Source organism: Rutidosis leptorrhynchoides, chromosome 4, assembly GCF_046630445.1.
Source record: "Rutidosis leptorrhynchoides isolate AG116_Rl617_1_P2 chromosome 4, CSIRO_AGI_Rlap_v1, whole genome shotgun sequence".
In the NCBI taxonomy this organism is placed as follows: Eukaryota; Viridiplantae; Streptophyta; class Magnoliopsida; order Asterales; family Asteraceae; genus Rutidosis; species Rutidosis leptorrhynchoides.
This window is the reverse complement of record NC_092336.1, coordinates 635,289,638-635,308,829: the sequence shown is the minus strand read 5'-3', so window position 1 is coordinate 635,308,829 and position 19,192 is coordinate 635,289,638. Positions and strand designations below refer to the sequence as shown.

General features: G+C 36.5%; 1 protein-coding gene across 1 annotated transcript in view; it reads right to left on the bottom strand.

Annotated features, from left to right (window-relative positions):
- The window catches only part of LOC139843140 (ras-related protein Rab5-like), a 225,445-nt gene extending 212,065 nt beyond the window's left edge, over window positions 1-13,380 (bottom strand). Inside the window, exon 1 of the mRNA XM_071833211.1 lies at window positions 13,140-13,380. Within this exon, the coding sequence (XP_071689312.1) occupies window positions 13,140-13,229 (90 nt within the window). The 5' untranslated portion in view covers window positions 13,230-13,380. The remainder of the gene's footprint in view (window positions 1-13,139) is intronic.
- Window positions 13,381-19,192: the final 5,812 nt, after the last annotated feature.

The following is a 19,192-nucleotide window of genomic DNA, read 5'->3' as shown; positions in this document are numbered from 1 at the left end:
AAACACTACATGTATATACATTTTAACTGAGTCGTTAAGTCATCGTTAGTCGTTACATGTAAATGTTGTTTTGAAACCTTTAGGTTAACGATATTGTTGAATGTTGTTAACCCATTGTTTATTATAACAAATGAGATGTTAAATTGTTATATTATCATGATATTATGATATATAATATATCTTAGTATGATATATATACAGTTAAATGTCGTTACAACGATAATCGTTACATATATGTCTCGTTTCGAAATCATTAAGTTAGTAGTCTTATTTTTACATATGTATTTCATTGTTAATACACTTAATAATATATTTACTTATTATTTAACATAATTAACCAAGTGTATCAATATCTTAATATGATTCATATGTACCTAGTAAGATGTTGTTATAACGATAATCGTTATATATATCGTTTTCGAGTTTCTTAAATTAATAGTCTCATTTTTATGTATATAACTCATTGTTAAAATACCTAATGAGATACATACTTATAATAAAATCATGTTAACTATATATATAACCATATATATTTTATCGTATAGTTTTTACAAGTTTTAACGTTCGTGAATCACCGGTCAACATGGGTGGTCAATTGTCTATATGAAACCTATTTCAATTAATCAAGTCTTAACAAGTTTGATTGCTTAACATGTTGGAAACATTTAATCATGTAAATAACAATTTCATTTAATATATGTATATATATATAAACATGGAAAAGTTCGGGTCACTACAGTACCTACCCGTTAAATAAATTTCGTCCCGAAATTTTAAGCAGTTGGAGGTGTTGACGTATCTTCTGGAAACAAATGCAGGTATTTCTTCTTCATCTGATCTTCACGCTCCCAGGTGAACTCGGGTCCTCTACGAGCATTCCATCAAACCTTAACAATCGGTATCTTGTTTTGTTTAATTCTCTTAACCTCACGATCCATTATTTCGACGGGTTCTTCAATGAATTGAAGTTTTTCATTGATTTAGATTTCGTCCAACGGCATTGTGAGATCTTCTTTAGTAAAACATTTCTTCAAATTTGAGACGTGGAAAGTGTTATGTACAGCCGCGAGTTGTTGAGGTAGCTCCAGTTGGTAAGCTACTGGTCCGACACGATCTATAATCTTGAATGGTCCAATGTACCTTGGATTTAGTTTCCCCCGTTTACCAAATCGAACAACGCCTTTCCAAGGTGAAACCTTAAGCATGACCATTTCTCCAATTTCAAACTCTATATCTTTTCTTTTACTGTCCGCGTAGCTCTTTTGTCGACTCTGGGCGGTTTTCAATCTTTGTTGAATTTGGATGATTTTCTCGGTAGTTTCTTGTATTATCTCCGGACTCGTAATCTGTCTATCCCGCACTTCACTCCAACAAATCGGAGACCTGAACTTTCTACCATAAAGTGCTTCAAACGGCGCCATCTCAATGCTTGAATGGTAGCTGTTGTTGTAGGAAAATTCTGCTAACGGTAGATGTCGATCCCAACTTTTTCCGAAATCAATAACACAAGCTCGTAGCATGTCTTCAAGCGTTTGTATCGTCCTTTCGCTCTGCCCATCAGTTTGTGGATGATAGGCAGTACTCATGTCTAGACGAGTTCCCAATGCTTGCTGTAATGTCTGCCAGAATCTTGAAATAAATCTGTCATCCCTATCAAAGATAATAGAGATTGGTATTCCATGTCTGGAGACGACTTCCTTCAAATACAGTCGTGCTAACTTCTCCATCTTATCATCTTCTCTTATTGGCAGGAAGTGTGCTGACTTGGTGAGACGATCAACTATTACCCAAATAGTATCATAACCACTTGCAGTCCTTGGCAATTTAGTAATGAAATCCATGGTAATGTTTTCCCATTTCCATTCCGGAATTTCAGGTTGTTGTAGTAGACCTGATGGTTTCTGATGTTCAGCTTTGACCTTAGAACACGTCAAACATTCTCCTACATATTTAGCAATATCGGCTTTCATACCTGGCCACCAAAAATGTTTCTTAAGATCCTTGTACATCTTCCCTGTTCCAGGATGTATTGAGTATCTGGTTTTATGAGCTTCTCTAAGTACCATTTTTCTCATATCTCCAAATTTTGGTACCCAAATTCTTTCAGCCCTATACCGGGTTCCGTCTTCCCGAATATTAAGATGCTTCTCCGATCCTTTGGGTATTTCATCCTTTAAATTTCCCTCTTTTAAAACTCCTTGTTGCGCCTCCTTTATTTGAGTACTAAGGTTAGTGTGAATCATTATATTCATAGATTTTACTCGAATGGGTTCTCTGTCCTTTCTGCTCAAGGCGTCAGCTACCACATTTGCCTTCCCCGGGTGGTAACGAATCTCAAAGTCGTAATCATTCAACAATTCAATCCACCTACGCTGCCTCATATTCAGTTGTTTCTGATTAAATATGTGTTGAAGACTTTTGTGGTCGGTATATATAGTACTTTTGACCCCATATAAGTAGTGCCTCCAAGTCTTTAATGCAAAAACAACCGCGCCTAATTCCAGATCATGCGTCGTATAATTTTGCTCGTGAATCTTCAATTGTCTAGACGCATAAGCAATCACCTTCGTCCGTTGCATTAATACACAACCGAGACCTTGCTTTGATGCATCACAATAAATCACAAAATCATCATTCCCTTCAGGCAATGACAATATAGGTGCCGTAGTTAACTTTTTCTTCAATAATTGAAACGCCTTCTCTTGTTCATCCTTCCATTCAAATTTCTTCCCTTTATGCGTTAATGCAGTCAGGGGTTTTGCTATTTTGGAGAAATCTTGGATGAATCTTCTGTAGTAACCAGCCAATCCTAAAAATTGACGTATATGCTTCGGAGTTTTTGGGGTTTCCCACTTTTTAACGATTTCGATCTTTGCCGGGTCCACCTGGATACCTTCTCTGTTCACTATGTGACCGAGGAATTGAACTTCTTCCAACCAAAATGCACACTTTGAAAACTTAGCGTACAGTTTTTTTTTCCTCAATACTTCTAGCACTTTTCTCAAATGTTCTTCGTGCTCTTGATCATTCTTTGAGTAAATAAGTATGTCATCGATGAAAACAATGACAAACTTGTCAAGATATGGCCCACACACTCGGTTCATAAGGTCCATGAACACAGCTGGTGCGTTAGTCAATCCAAACGGCATAACCATAAACTCGTAATGACCATAACGCGTCCTAAAAGCAGTTTTTGGAATATCATCCTCCTTTACTCGCATTTGATGATATCCAGAACGTAAATCGATCTTCGAATAAACCGACGAGCCTTGTAGTTGATCAAATAAATCGTCAATTCTCGGCAGTGGATAACGGTTTTTGATGGTAAGTTTGTTCAACTCTCTGTAGTCAATACACAACCTAAATGTACCATCCTTCTTCTTGACAAACAAAACAGGAGCTCCCCATGGTGATGTGCTTTGTCGAATGAAACCACGTTCTAATAGTTCTTGCAGTTGGCTTTGCAGTTCTTTCATCTCGCTGGGTGCGAGTCTATAAGGAGCACGAGCTATTGGTGCAGCTCCTGGTACAAGATCTATTTGAAATTCAACAGATCGATGTGGAGGTAGTCCCGGTAATTCTTTCGAAAATACATCGGGAAATTCTTTTGCGACAGGAACATCATTGATGCTCTTTTCTTCAGTTTGTACTTTCTCGACGTGTGCTAGAACAGCATAGCAACCTTTTCTTATTAGTTTTTGTGCCTTCAAATTACTAATAAGATGTAGCTTCATGTTGCCCTTTTCTCCGTACACCATTAAGGGTTCTCCTTCTTCTCGTACAATGCGAATTACATTTTTATAACATACGATCTCTGCTTTCACCTTCTTCAGCCAGTCCATGCCAACTATTACATCAAAACTCCCTAACTCTACTGGTATCAAATCAATCTTAAATATTTCGCTACCCAGTTTAATTTCTCGATTTCGGCATATATTATCTGCTGAAATTAATTTACCGTTTGCTAATTCGAGTAAAAATTTACTATCCAATGGCGTCAATGGACAACTTAATTTAGCACAAAAATCTCTACTCATATAGCTTCTATCCGCACCCGAATCAAATAAAACGTAAGCAGATTTATTGTCAATAAGAAACGTACCCGTAAAAAGCTCCGGGTCTTCCTGTGCCTCTGCCGCATTAATATTGAAAACTCTTTCGCGGCCTTGTCCATTCGTGTTCTCCTGGTTCGGGCAATTTCTAATAATGTGGCCCGGTTTTCCACATTTATAACAAACTACATTGGCATAACTTGCTCCGACACTACTAGCTCTGCCATTACTCGTTCCGACACCATTTGTTCCTTTCGTTTTGTTAACCCCTGGTCCGTAGACCTCACACTTCGCCGCGCTATGACCATTTCTTTTACACTTGTTGCAAAATTTGGTGCAGAACCCCGAGTGATACTTTTCACACCTTTGGCATAGCTGCTTCTGATTGTTGTTGTTGTTGCGGTTGTTATTGTTGTTGGGATGATTGTTGTAGTTGCTGCTGTTGTTGTTGTTGTTGTTGTTGTCGGGCCATTTGTTATAGTTGCGATTGATGTTGCGATTGTTGGGATAATTGTTGCGATTATTATTGTAATTGCTGTTGTTGTTGTATTGGTGATTCTTATCACCGTTTTCCTCCCACTTTCTTTTGACTTGCTTCACATTGGCCTCTTCAGCCGTCTGTTCTTTAATTCTTTCCTCAATCTGGTTCACTAGTTTGTGAGCCATTCTACATGCCTGTTGTATAGAGGCGGGCTCGTGTGAACTTATATCTTCTTGGATTCTTTCCGGTAATCCTTTCACAAACGCGTCGATCTTCTCTTCCTCATCTTCGAATGCTCCCGGACACAATAGGCACAATTCTGTGAATCGTCTTTCGTACGTGGTAATATCAAATCCTTGGGTTCGTAACCCTCTAAGTTCTGTCTTGAGCTTATTGACCTCGGTTCTGGGACGGTACTTCTCGTTCATCAAGTGCTTGAATGCTGACCACGGTAGTGCGTACGCATCGTCTTGTCCCACTTGCTCTAGATAGGTATTCCACCATGTTAACGTAGAACCTGTGAAGGTATGCGTAGCGTACTTCACTTTGTCCTCTTCAGTACACTTACTTATGGCAAACACCGATTCGACCTTCTCGGTCCACCGTTTCAATCCGATCGGTCCTTCGGTTCCATCAAATTCCAAAGGTTTGCAGGCAGTGAATTCTTTGTAGGTGCATCCTACACAATTTCCTGTACTACTAGATCCAAGGTTATTGTTGGTATGTAGCGCAGCCTGTACTGCGGCTATGTTTGAAGCTAGAAAAGTACGGAATTCCTCTTCATTCATATTCACGGTGTGTCGAGTAGTCGGTGCCATTTCCTTCAAAATAGTCAAATGGAACAAGTTAATCATACAGAATATTAAGAGTAGTTAATAGTATTTCGTAGCATAATATGAACTCATTTATAAAAGCTTTTTCTTCATATTAGCGTTTTATAAGTTTAAATTCGGCTAGTACCTACCCGTTAAGTTCATACTTAGTAGCTAATATACAATTCAACTACTACAATTCTATATGAAAAACTGATTATAATAATATTTCGCGTTCAAACTTTTATACAATATTTTACAAACTTACAATACCGCTTATTTTACATAAAGCATGAAATATAGCACACAATAACTTTGATACAAGATAGTTGTGAAGATAATTCTAGCTAGTACACAAGTCGTTCAGCAAAGGCAATAAAGACACGTAATTCATACGTCCAGAAACAAGTCATGCATTCTGGTTTTACTAGGACTACGTCCCATCCTTGGTCTTGTGGAACATAACCGTTATGGCCGTTGATAAGACAGCGTGTTGTAACGTCGTCAAAGGGACGAGGGTTACGTAATGACCAACAGTCTCGTAATAACCTAAAAACCTCATTTCCTACCCCAATTACCGACTCCGTCACTTGTGGGAACGTTTTGTTTAATAGTTGTAGCCCGATGTTCTTGTTCTCACTTTGGTGGGAAGCGAACATTACTAAGCCGTAAGCATAACATGCTTCTTTATGTTGCATGTTAGCCGCTTTTTCTAAATCACGAAGTCCTATATTCGGATATATTAAGTCAAAATAATTTCTTAACCCGTTGCGTAAAATAGCATTTGGGTTCCCCGCAATATATGCGTCAAAGTAAACACAACGTAACTTATGGATTTCCCAATGTGATATCCCCCATCTTTCGAACGAAAGCCTTTTATAAACCAAGGAATTCTTGGAACGTTCTTCGAATGTCCTACAAACTGATCTCACCTTAAATAGTTGTGCCGAGGAATTCTGACCGACTCTAGACAGGATTTCATCAATCATGTCTCCGGGTAGGTCTCTTAAAATATTGGGTTGTCTATCCATTTTGTGTTTTTATACTGTAAAATAGACAAGAGTTAGATTCATAAAAAAATACTTATTAATACAAGCAATTTTTACATATATCATAAAGCATCAGCACACTATATTACACCACACGAATACAACTATCTTATTCCGACTCGCTCGTTTCTTCTTCTTCGGTTTTGGTTCGTTTTGACAAGTTTCTAGGGATATATGATGTTCCCCTAATACGATCCGTCATTTTCCACATTGGTTTAGAAAAACCTGGTGGTTTAGAGGTTCCCGGGTTATTGTCACAACTTAAGAAATACGGGTGTTGATGATACATATAAAGTTCATCGGGTTTGGAATCAAATTTCTCTATTTTTATGCCCTTTCCCTTATTGTTCTCTTTTGCCTTATTAAATTGTGTTGGGGTAATTTCTATAACATCATCGGATTTCTTGTCGGGATCCGATTCATCGGAGAATTGGTAATCCTCCCAATACTTTGCTTCCTTGGCGGAAACACCATTGACCATAATTAACTTTGGTCGGTTGGTTGAGGATTTTCTTCTACTTAACCGTTTTATTATTTCCCCCACTGGTTCTATTTCTTCTTCCGGTTCCGATTCTTCTTCCGGTTCTGATTCTTCTTCCGGTTCCGACTCTTCTTCCGGTTCCTCTTCGGGAACTTGTGAATCAGTCCACGAATTATTCCAATTTACCTTTGACTCTTCATTATTATTAGGTGAGTCAATGGGACTTGTTCTAGAGGTAAACATCTATCACATAATATCAACCGCGTTAAGAGATTAATATATCACATAATATTTACATGTTAATAATATATAGTTTCCAACAAAAATGTTAAGCAATCATTTTTAAAGAAAACACGGTCGAAGTTCAGACTCACTAATGCATCCTAACAAACTCGATAAGACACACTAATGCAAATTTTTCTGGTTCTCTAAGACCAACGCTCTGATACCAACTGAAATGTCCCGTTCTTATTGATGAAAAACGTTACATATTAATTGATTTCGTTGCGAGGTTTTGACCTCTATATGAGACGTTTTTCAAAGACTGCATTCATTTTTAAAACAAACCATAACCTTTATTTCATAAATAAAGGTTTAAAAAGCTTTACGTAGATTATCAAATAATGATAATCTAAAATATCCTGTTTACACACGACCATTACATAATGGTTTACAATACAAATATGTTACATCGAAATCAGTTTCTTGAATGTAGTTTTTACACAATATCATACAAACATGGACTCCAAATCTTGTCCTTATTTTAGTATGCAACAGCGGAAGCTCTTAGTATTCACCTGAGAATAAACATGCGTTAAACGTCAACAAAAATGTTGGTGAGTTATAGGCTTAACCTATATATATCAAATCGTAACAATAGACCACAAGATTTCATATTTCAATACACATCCCATACATAGAGATAAAAATCATTCATATGGTGAACACCTGGTAACCGACATTAACAAGATGCATATATAAGAATATCCCCATCATTCCAGGACACCCTTCGGATATGATATAAATTTCGAAGTACTAAAGCATCCGGTACTTTGGATGGGGTTTGTTATGCCCAATAGATCTATCTTTAGGATTCACGTCAATTAGGGTGTCTGTTCCCTAATTCTTAGATTACCAGACTTAATAAAAAGGGACCTTGTGTCTATTTTGTAAATTATTTAGTTTCACGTACTTGTGTCTATTTTGTAAATTATTTATAAAACCTGCATTTATTCTCATCCCAAAAATATTAGATTTTAAAAGTGGAACTATAACTCACTTTCACAGATTTTTACTTCGTCGGGAAGTAAGACTTGGCCACTGGTTGATTCACGAACCTATAACAATATATACATATATATCAAAGTATGTTCAAAATATATTTACAACACTTTTAATATATTTTGATGTTTTAAGCTTATTAAGTCAGCTGTCCTCGTTAGTAACCTACAACTAGTTGTCCACAGTTAGATGTACAGAAATAAATCGATAAATATTATCTTGAATCAATCCACGACCCAGTGTATACGTATCTCAGTATTGATCACAACTCAAACAATATATATTTTGGAATCAACCTCAACCCTGTATAGCTAACTCCAACATTCACATATAGAGTGTCTATGGTTGTTCCGAAATATATATAGATGTGTCGACATGATAGGTCGAAACATTGTATACGTGTCTATGGTATCTCAAGATTACATAATATACAATACAAGTTGATTAAGTTATGGTTGGAATAGATTTGTTACCAATTTTCACGTAGCTAAAATGAGAAAAATTATCCAATCTTGTTTTACCCATAACTTCTTCATTTTAAATCCGTTTTGAGTGAATCAAATTGCTATGGTTTCATATTGAACTCTATTTTATGAATCTAAACAGAAAAATTATAGGTTTATAGTCATAAAAATAAGTTACAAGTCGTTTTTGTAAAGGTAGTCATTTCAGTCGAAAGAACGACGTCTAGATGACCATTTTAGAAAACATACTTCCACTTTGAGTTTAACCATAATTTTTGGATATAGTTTCATGTTCATAATAAAAATCATTTTCCTAGAATAACAACTTTTAAATCAAAGTTTATCATAGTTTTTAATTAACTAACCGAAAACAGCCCGCGGTGTTACTACGACGACGTAAATCCGGTTTTACGGTGTTTTTCGTGTTTCCAGGTTTTAAATCATTACGTTAGCATATCATATAGATATAGAACATGTGTTTAGTTGATTTTAAATGTCAAGTTAGAAGGATTAACTTTTATTTGCGAATACTAAACTATGTTCTAGTGATTACAAGTTTAAACCTTCGAATAAGATAGCTTTATATGTATGAATCGAATGATGTTATGAACATCATTACTACCTCAAGTTCCTTGGATAAACCTACTGGAAATGAGAAAAATAGATCTAGCTTCAAAGGATCCTTGAATGGCTTGAAAGTTCTTGAAGCAGAATCATGACACGAAAACAATTTCAAGTAAGATTTCCACTCGAAATAAGATTGTTATAGTTATAGAAATTGAATTAAAGTTTGAATATGATTATTACCTTGTATTAGAAAGATAACCTACTGTAAGTAACAAAGGTTTCTTGATCTTGGATGATTACTTGGAATGGATTTAGAAAACTTGGAAGTAAACTTGCAATCTTGGAAGTATTCTTAATTTTATGAAACTAGAACTTTTGGAATTTATGAAGAACACTTAGAACTTGAAGATAGAACTTGAGAGAGATCAATTAGATGAAGAAAATTGAAGAATGAAAGTGTTTGTAGGTGTTTTTGGTCGTTGGTGTATGGATTAGATATAAAGGATATGTAATTTTGTTTTCATGTAAATAAGTCATGAATGATTACTCATATTTTTGTAATTTTATGAGATATTTCATGCTAGTTGCCAAATGATGGTTCTCACATGTGTTAGGTGACTCACATGGGCTGATAAGAGCTGATCATTGGAGTGTATATACCAATAGTACATACATCTAAAAGCTGTGTATTGTACGAGTACGAATACGGGTGCATACGAGTAGAATTGTTGATGAAACTGAACGAGGATCTAATTGTAAGCATTTTTGTTAAGTAGAAGTATTTTGATAAGTGTATTGAAGTCTTTCAAAAGTGTATGAATACATATTAAAACACTACATGTATATACATTTTAACTGAGTCGTTAAGTCATCGTTAGTCGTTACATGTAAATGTTGTTTTGAAACCTTTAGGTTAACGATCTTGCTGAATGTTGTTAACCCATTGTTTATTATAACAAATGAGATGATAAATTGTTATATTATCATGATATTATGATATATAATATATCTTAGTATGATATATATACAGTTAAATGTCGTTACAACGATAATCGTTACATATATGTCTGGTTTCGAAATCATTAAGTTAGTAGTCTTATTTTTACATATGTATTTCATTGTTAATACATTTAATAATATATTTACTTATCATTTAACATAATTAACCAAGTGTATCAATATCTTAATATGATTCATATGTACCTAGTAAGACGTTGTTATAACGATAATCGTTATATATATCGTTTTCGAGTTTCTTAAATTAATAGTCTCATTTTTATGTATATAACTCATTGTTAAAATACCTAATGAGATACATACTTATAATAAAATTATGTTAACTATATATATAACCATATATATGTCATCGTATAGTTTTTACAAGTTTTAACGTTCGTGAATCACCGGCCAACATGGGTGGTCAATTGTCTATATGAAACCTATTTCAATTAATCAAGTCTTAACAAGTTTGATTGCTTAACATGTTGGAAACACTTAATCATGTAAATAACAATTTCATTTAATATATATATAAACATGGAAAAGTTTGGGTCACTACATGTTCAATTCATATGAATGATATTTTTGTCTCTATGCATGGGACGTATATTTATGAGAAATGAAAATCTTGTGGTCTTTTAAAATGATGGAAATGAATATTTATGATAAACTAATGAACTCACCAACCTTTTGGTTGACACTTGAAAGCATGTTTATTCTCAGGTATGAAAGAAATCTTCCGCTGTGCATTTGCTTATATTAGAGACATTACTTGGAGTCATTCATGACATATTTCAAAAGACGTTGCATTCGAGTCGTCGAATTCATCAAGATTATTATCAAGTCAATTATAGTTGGATATATTATGAAATAGTATGCATGCCGTCAACTTTCGATGAAATGAAAGTTTGTCTTTTAAAAACGAATGCAATGTTTGTAAAATGTATCATATAGAGGTCAAGTACCTCGCGATGTAATCAATTGTAATGTATTCGTCCGGATGGATTAGGACGGGTCGTTAGAGTTACACGTTTGACCCATTTTAACACTTAGACTTACAATTTTAGTCAAACTTAGCCCATTAACAATTCTTTCATCAATTTACAAGTGTAGTAGTGACTAACAACACCATCTAACACTTACAACTTCAATTCATAAGACCAAACCCTAGATTATAGCTATTAGGGTTTCCTTTCATCAATATAACCCAAATTCACCCATTTAACCTTCAAACAGGTCATACAAGTCTAAAGTAAACACAACCCTAGCCATAACCCAATTAAAACTCAAAACATAGAGTTAAGACTTACCAATACAACCACAACGTAGCTAGTGACGTAGGGAACAACTTTAAAGCTTGGGTTCGGGCGATATTTGGCTTTCTTCTTCACCAAAGTGAGCTCTCTCACTCTAAAACCTCAACTCTCTCTCTAGATTTAATTTAGGTAGATGAGAAAGTGATAAATGAGGATGGGATAAGGTTGAACCAGTTTTAGACTCCCCAAAATCGGCCATAAGGGAAAAGACCAACATACCCCCAAAGATTCCATTTAATTTGGGTAAAAAAAGTAAAACAACGACGAACGTCACATTTCGCGACACTCTGTCGCGGTCCACGGTACCAGGACGCGACCAAGCACACTCAAACGCGATAAGTGGGTCAGGAGCTGGGATTTAATGTCGTCGCGTTTCAAAACACCCTGTCGCGTTTCGCGACACACCCAGACGCGATGGGTACACCCAAAACGCGATGAAGGGCCTGATCAACCATTTTTCCACATTTTCAAGATTTAAACTATAAACAATCGTTCACGGTTAATATTGAACGTTTACAAGGAAAAATGCGCACCTTTATACCATGTACGAGGAAACGGGATGTTACACCCATCGAATCGGTCGATTCTAAACTTCCCGTCTTCCGCCATTGTTCCCTTAACGAAACCTTGTGCTCTAGATACCAGTTGTTAGGATATTAGGACTCGATCACTCACCCACTTAATGAACGAAAGAATATAAATGCGAAAATGTAAATCGACACAAGAGATAACGTGGTTATATGCAATCGTTGTGATTGCTTTAGTCCACGGACCAACTAGAGAATGTATTTCAGTAATTTTGTGGTGTGTTACAATGAGATATAATGAGCTCAATTTATAGGAGAACAAGAACACTTAAGAAACTACAAGGAATCTTCATGTGGCCAAGTGATCATCATACTAACCAACTAGTTAATCTTTACACCCATCAATGGCATGATCACAACCATAATTTTAGGTGTAAAGTATCCCACTTTGCACCTAAAGTGAAAGGTAGACCAAACATGTTCGGATCCCATGTGAAAAAGTTGCCAGCTTGCTGCCAGCCAACGTGCGCTCAGCTCACACTTAATGGTGCGCTCAGTTCGCTCGCTCAAACTTCGAACAGAAGGTTTCCAAATTTAAACCCTTGTGCGCGCTGGTTGTGCGCGCCGCGCACCATTGCCGCGCACCCTCGTTTGCTCTGCTTTTGCTCTGTTTCACGCTTACCGAAATCTACAAAATCCGTGCAAAATCCGTGTTTAAACAGTTTTTAGTAGCACTTTTTCCAGTTTTGTTTAAATGTCTCCACACTCCAACATCATTAGCAACTATAATCATTATAATAATAGTGCCAGAAGTGGCAGATCGGACCCATTTACTTATGAACGGGCCGATTTGGGTCAAATGGTTTGAAAGTTGCACAAAGCCTATTTAAAAGCATAATATACAAAACATCTGGATGAATTACTATATTACTATAAAAATAAAAATATTGAACAAATAAGTGTTTGGGTCAACACAGCTTCAAATAAATTAGCCCTTTTTTCAATTTGACTCATTTGCCATGTTACCCTTACCCGACCCATTTGACCCGTTCATATTGCCATCTCTAGTTATTCATTGTAAACTAATAAAAAGGGATGATAAATGCAAACCTGATGGTCATAAAATTGGCCTTTGACAAATCTTAAGACCATGCTTGTTTTCCCAGTTCCCATATCTCCGAGCAGTACCTGAAATCGCATTAAACGTCAACAATAATTTTTTTTTTTAGTAACCATGGTGTTTGATTTTTGTTAACAAAATCAACAGGTCCGAGTCCATTGTTATTTATGTCACAAATGTATTTTAAATATGAAACTTTTTAAGGTGTCTGTATATAATGCATTTAAGGAAAAATTTTCATTAATAAATAAAAATAAGCCAAGATATATGTACATTGCTAAATAATTGTTTCCACTTTTTGCAGAAATTTCAAGACACACACACTCACACAATAATTAATTAAGATTAAGATTAAGTGAGCTAATACTCCGTAATATATTACTCCGTATATGATATGAAATCAAGAATGCAATGGCTTTTATTAGTCAATTTAAACTTCCATTTTTTGGTTTTCGTTTTGTTTTATACGACGAAAGTGAAACTAATAAATTCTAACGTCAATAATTGCCGCTACCGGAAAGGACCGTCGTCTACTGTGGATTGAGATATCACGACGTCACCGCCACGTATATCAAAAACCCCAAATTGCTGCTACATAATAACTTTATTTGTAATTATTATCTACTTATTACTACCGTATTATTATTATACATAATACAATCTTTTCTGTTATTGTTCATTTATGGTAGTAATGATTTTCATTTTTATCATAATATTTACAAATTTATTTTGATATTAATATTAGCCAACATACTCAAACACAAAAAGTGTAAATACTAATGTCTAATTGGTGATGTAATAATGACGTCAACTATTTTGTTTTCTCCCAAAAAAATACTATACCTTCGGGGCTGCTAGTTGTAGCGTGCATTGTACTAGTGAATAGGAAAAACGAATTGAGATTACTAATGACAGATGGAAGTTGAGGATAGAACATGTTCGGTCCCTCGCCCTTATCTCTTTCGTCGGAGACGGCAAACGATGGGTCTAAAATATCGCGATAGAGGCTCAAAGGTCTAACCACTTGCATTGATGGACTGAATCAGTCGTAACGTGTAGGCTTCCTACCCCGTTTTAACCAATTATAAATGTTAAGATTGGTTGCAAATACTCATATGGAGTATATATTTAGGTTATAAACACAAAAAGTGTAAATAGTAATTGCTGATGTAATAACGACGTCAACTATTTTGTCTTTTTTTTTTTTAAAAAAATATTATACCTTCGTTGTAACGTGTAGGCTTCCTATCTCGTTTTGACCAATTATAAATGTTAAAATTGTTTGCAAGTACTCATATGGAGTATATATTTAGATTATGTAATATGGCAATATTTTTGCTTACAACGAAATCAACCTATTAATAATAATCTGAAACATAACGCAATGGTTAAAGGGATATAATTTTCATCATTCTTACTTTCAAAGGTGAAGAGTATATTTTACATAGATATACGCGACTTAACTGGTTTATATTTTGACATTTTTCGATCTTTTTAGCATGATATGTTGCTAATAAAGTTTAAATTTGAGAATCTCCTGTGAAAAGATTACTTCATATTGAATAATTTGGTCACCACAAATATATGTATATCGTTTTTGTGAATATTGAATTGGCCAATAGTGACAACAAATCGATAATGACTGAAAGTAATTGCTATGGCTGGTGGCCACGATATCTCACAATCATCGTCTCAAATTTGATCGTTCATTCCAGAGAAACAAATAATATATTCATTTTCTATGTTTCTTTTTTATATTGTTCTTGTTAGGATATTAGGACCCAAACAACACTAGTAATTCTACAAGACTACTAGCCGAGTAGTGATTCTATCAAGATCACTCAAACCCACTTAATGAACGAAAGATAATAAATGCGAAAATGTAAGAACGACACAAGATATAACGTGGTTATATGCAATCGGTGTGATTGCTTTAGTCCACGGACCAACTAGAGAGTGTTTATTACTGAGAATCTGTATTTGGTGTGTTACAATTGCATACAATGAGTTCTATATATAGGAGAAAACAAGAACACCATGACAACTAGCTAGGAATCTTCATCATGACAAGTAATCATCTTGTTTACCAACTAGCCATGCTTTCCACCTTGTAATGGCATGATCACAGCCCTAATTTTAGGTGTAAAGTGATTAACTTTACACCTAAAGTGAAAGGAGGCCAAAGCATGCTCGGATGTAAAGGTTGCAACTGCCAACTTGCTGCCAGACACCAGATGCGCCGCATCTGATGTGTGATGCGCCGCATCACTTGCTTTTCACGTTCCAGATTCATGTACCAGCACTCGATGCGCCGCATCGAGATGGTGATGCGCCGCATCTGACCCCTGATGCGCCATATCAGCTCAATGCTCCGCATCAATAAATCTCGGACTATTTTGCTCGATGAATGCGCCGCATCCATGTCAAGATGCGCAACATTTAACTGCTTCACGCTTCCCGAAATCTGTAAAATTCGTGCAAGTGTTGGAACAGTTTTTTTTTTTTTTTTTTTTTCTCGTTTTGTATAAATGTCTCCATAATCTAACAAATCTCCCACTTGGAGACTTTGAACAAAACTCCAATCATATCAATAAATTAACCAAGAACATTAAACCACCTTCGATTACCGCCAAATACCATTTGGGACACGCACGCTCAACACATTCTTCGGATGAGTAGACTTTCGATAAAAAGGTCTTCAATACTACTTGTTAAACTTGTAACACCATTCACATCTCTAGCTGGGGTCTTCTCTCATCAATTCATGAGAAGACCAATTGAGGTAATGCAAAACCTCAATTTCTCCGTCGTAACCACCTTATTAAACATATCGGCAGGATTCTTCTTACCAAGGATTTTCTCCAAGAATAAAGTGCGATCATTTATATGTTGTCGAATAAAATGATACCTTATCTTGATGTGTTTCGTTCGACTATGAAACACTGGATTCTTCCCAAGATGAACCGCACTTTGATTATCACAATACAAGACGCAATAGTCTTGTCTTTTACCCAACTCACCTAAGAAGTTCTTCAACCACACTAGCTCTTTAGAAGCTTCCGCAATAGCCATGTATTCGGCTTCGGTAGTTGACAAAGCAACACTCTTTTGCAATCGAGATAACCAACTAATCGCCGTCTTCCCCATTGTGAAAACATAACCCGTAGTGTTTTTCCCCGAATCATCACATCCACCCAAATTAGCATCCGCATAACCTCTAAGTATGAGATTGTTTTTGGAGAAACACAATCCCATATTAGAAGTACCTTTCAAATAACGAAGCAACCATTTGACCGCTTCCCAATGCTCTTTTCCCGGATTAGACATATAACGACTTACAACTCCCACTGCTTGAGCAATATCGGGTCTTGTACAAACCATGGCATACGTAATACTACCCACGGCCGATGCATATGGAACCTTTTCCATATCCTTCTTGTCTCTTTCCGTCTTTGGTGATTGACTTTTCGATAACTTTAAGGTGCTTCCCAAAGGCATAGAACGGGCCTTTGAATCTTCCATGTTGAACCTCTCTACTACTTTCTCAATATATTTAGATTGAGACAAGTATAGAGTACCCTTCAAACGACCACGCACAATACTCATGCCAAGTATTTTCCTAGCACCGCCAAGATCTTTCATCTCGAATTCTCGGGAAAGTAATCCCTTCAACTTGTTAATTTCGGACATGTTTGAACCTGCAAGTAACATGTCATCAACATACAACAATAAGATTATGTAAGAAGACTTGAATTTCTTCAAGTAGCAACAGTGATCCGCTTCACATCTTAAGAAACCAATCTTCTTCATAAACTCGTCAAACTTCAAGTACCATTGCCGAGGTGCTTGCTTCAACCCATACAAACTTTTCTTTAGCTTACAAACCCACTTCTCTTTACCCTTTACCTCAAAGCCCTCGGGTTGCCTCATGTAGATCTCTTCAACAAGATCACCATGTAAGAATGCAGTTTTTACATCTAGTTGCTCAAGATGTAAGTCTTCGGATGCAACCATAGAAAGTACCAAATGGATAGTAGTGATTTTAACTACCGGTGAAAATATCTCTTTGTAGTCAACCCCTTCCTTTTGTTGAAAGCCTTTGACTACCAAACGAGCCTTGTACCTTTTCTTGCTATCCATCTCATTCTTGATTCTATATACGCATTTGCTTTGCAATGCCCTTTTATCATGAGGTAACTTCACTAGTGACCAAGTCTTGTTCTTCTCAAGTGATCCCATCTCTTCTTTCATGGCAAGTTCCCATTGTATGGATTCTTTTGTTTTTCTTGCCTCAAAGTAACTTTCGGGTTCACCATTCTCGGTATAGAGCAAGTAGTTTGCTGATGGAGAATACCTAGAATTAGGTTTGGGCACTCTAGTCGAGCGTCTTGGTGTAGGAGTAACCGGAATGGTTGGACTGGTTTCATTTGTGTCCTCCTCATCACTAGAACTCGCACTATGTTCGGAATCATCACCGCTTTCCGAATCATCCCCATCATTAGCATTTTCCGACGCCTCACCGTTATTTGGCAATTCATTGTTCCCCGTACTCCCACTAGAACCTGCAAGATCATCAATAGAAACATCGTCAAAAGTAACTTGACTCGGTTTAGGACTCCCCGTTTCCGGTTTGCCATAGACCGAATCTTCATCAAAAGTAACATCTCGCGAACGAATTACTTTTCTAGCTTCGTTGTCCCAACAACGATAGCCCATTTCATCCGACCCGTAGCCTATGAAAGTACACTTCTTTGACTTAGCTTCAAGCTTGTCTTTATCCGCATCTTTGGTCTTCACATATGCATTACACCCAAAGATCCTAAGGTGACCATAACTCACCTTCTTACCTTGCCATTCTTCCTCGGGAATTCGAAAACCCAACGGTGTTGAGGGTCCCCTATTTATCAAATAAGCCACCGTGTTAACCGCATTCGCCCAAAACATTTTAGGCAAACCGGCATGTAGTCTCATACTCTTAGCCCTTTCATTTAACGTACGATTCATACGTTCGGCGACCCCATTGTGTTGCGGTGTCTCCGGTACCGTTTTCAACATTCTAATACTGAGCTTTGCACAATGGTCTTTAAACTCAAGACTACCATATTCCCCTCCATTATCCGACTTCAAGCTCTTGACTTTCAAGTTAGTTTCATTTTCTACCATAGCTTTCCACTTCACAAAAGTATTAAATACATCGGATTTAGCTTTAAGAAAATAAACCCATACCTTTCGAGTGGAGTCGTCAATGAAGGTGAAATAATAGCGAGAACCTCCATGTGATTCTACATTGGTTGGACCAAACACATCCGTATGAACGAGCTCCAATTTCTCCAACTTAGGTGCATTCCCTGATTTCCCAAAGGTCACCTTCTTTTGCTTCCCATATACACATGGTTCGCAAAACTCAAGTTCTACCTTTTTCAAATCCGGAATTCTCCCACTCGAAACAAGCATCTTCATACCCTTCTCACTCATATGCCCGAGTCTTCGGTGCCATAGAGTTGATTCGGACACAACATTAATCGTAGCAACCACCGTGTCTTCATCAAACACTTCAACCATATAAAGAGTTCCCCTTTTATGTCCACGAGCCACAATACTACTACCCTTAACCACCTTCCATTGGCGGTTTTCAAAAGTAACTGCATTACCTTCATCATCTAATTGACCAACCGAAATAAGTTTCCTTTTCAATTTAGGAATGTACCTTACGTTCTTCAAAGTCCAATTAGAACCAAGAGTAGTCTTCAAAACAACATCTCCAATGCCCTCTTTGTTGAGTTGCTTGTTGTCCGCCAATCTCACCTTGCCTTGATATGAACGAAAATTCTTCATCATGCTTTTGATATGAGTAGCATGAAACGAAGCTCCCGAATCCAAAATCCAAGACTCCATAGAATTTTCAACACTACACAAAAGTGCATCATCACTTTCCCCTTCGGCTAAGTTTACACCTTTCGCGGAACCATTTTTGCAATTCCTTTGAAAGTGCCCCTTTTGATTGCAACCCCAACAAGTAACTTCACTTCTATCCTTCGATGAA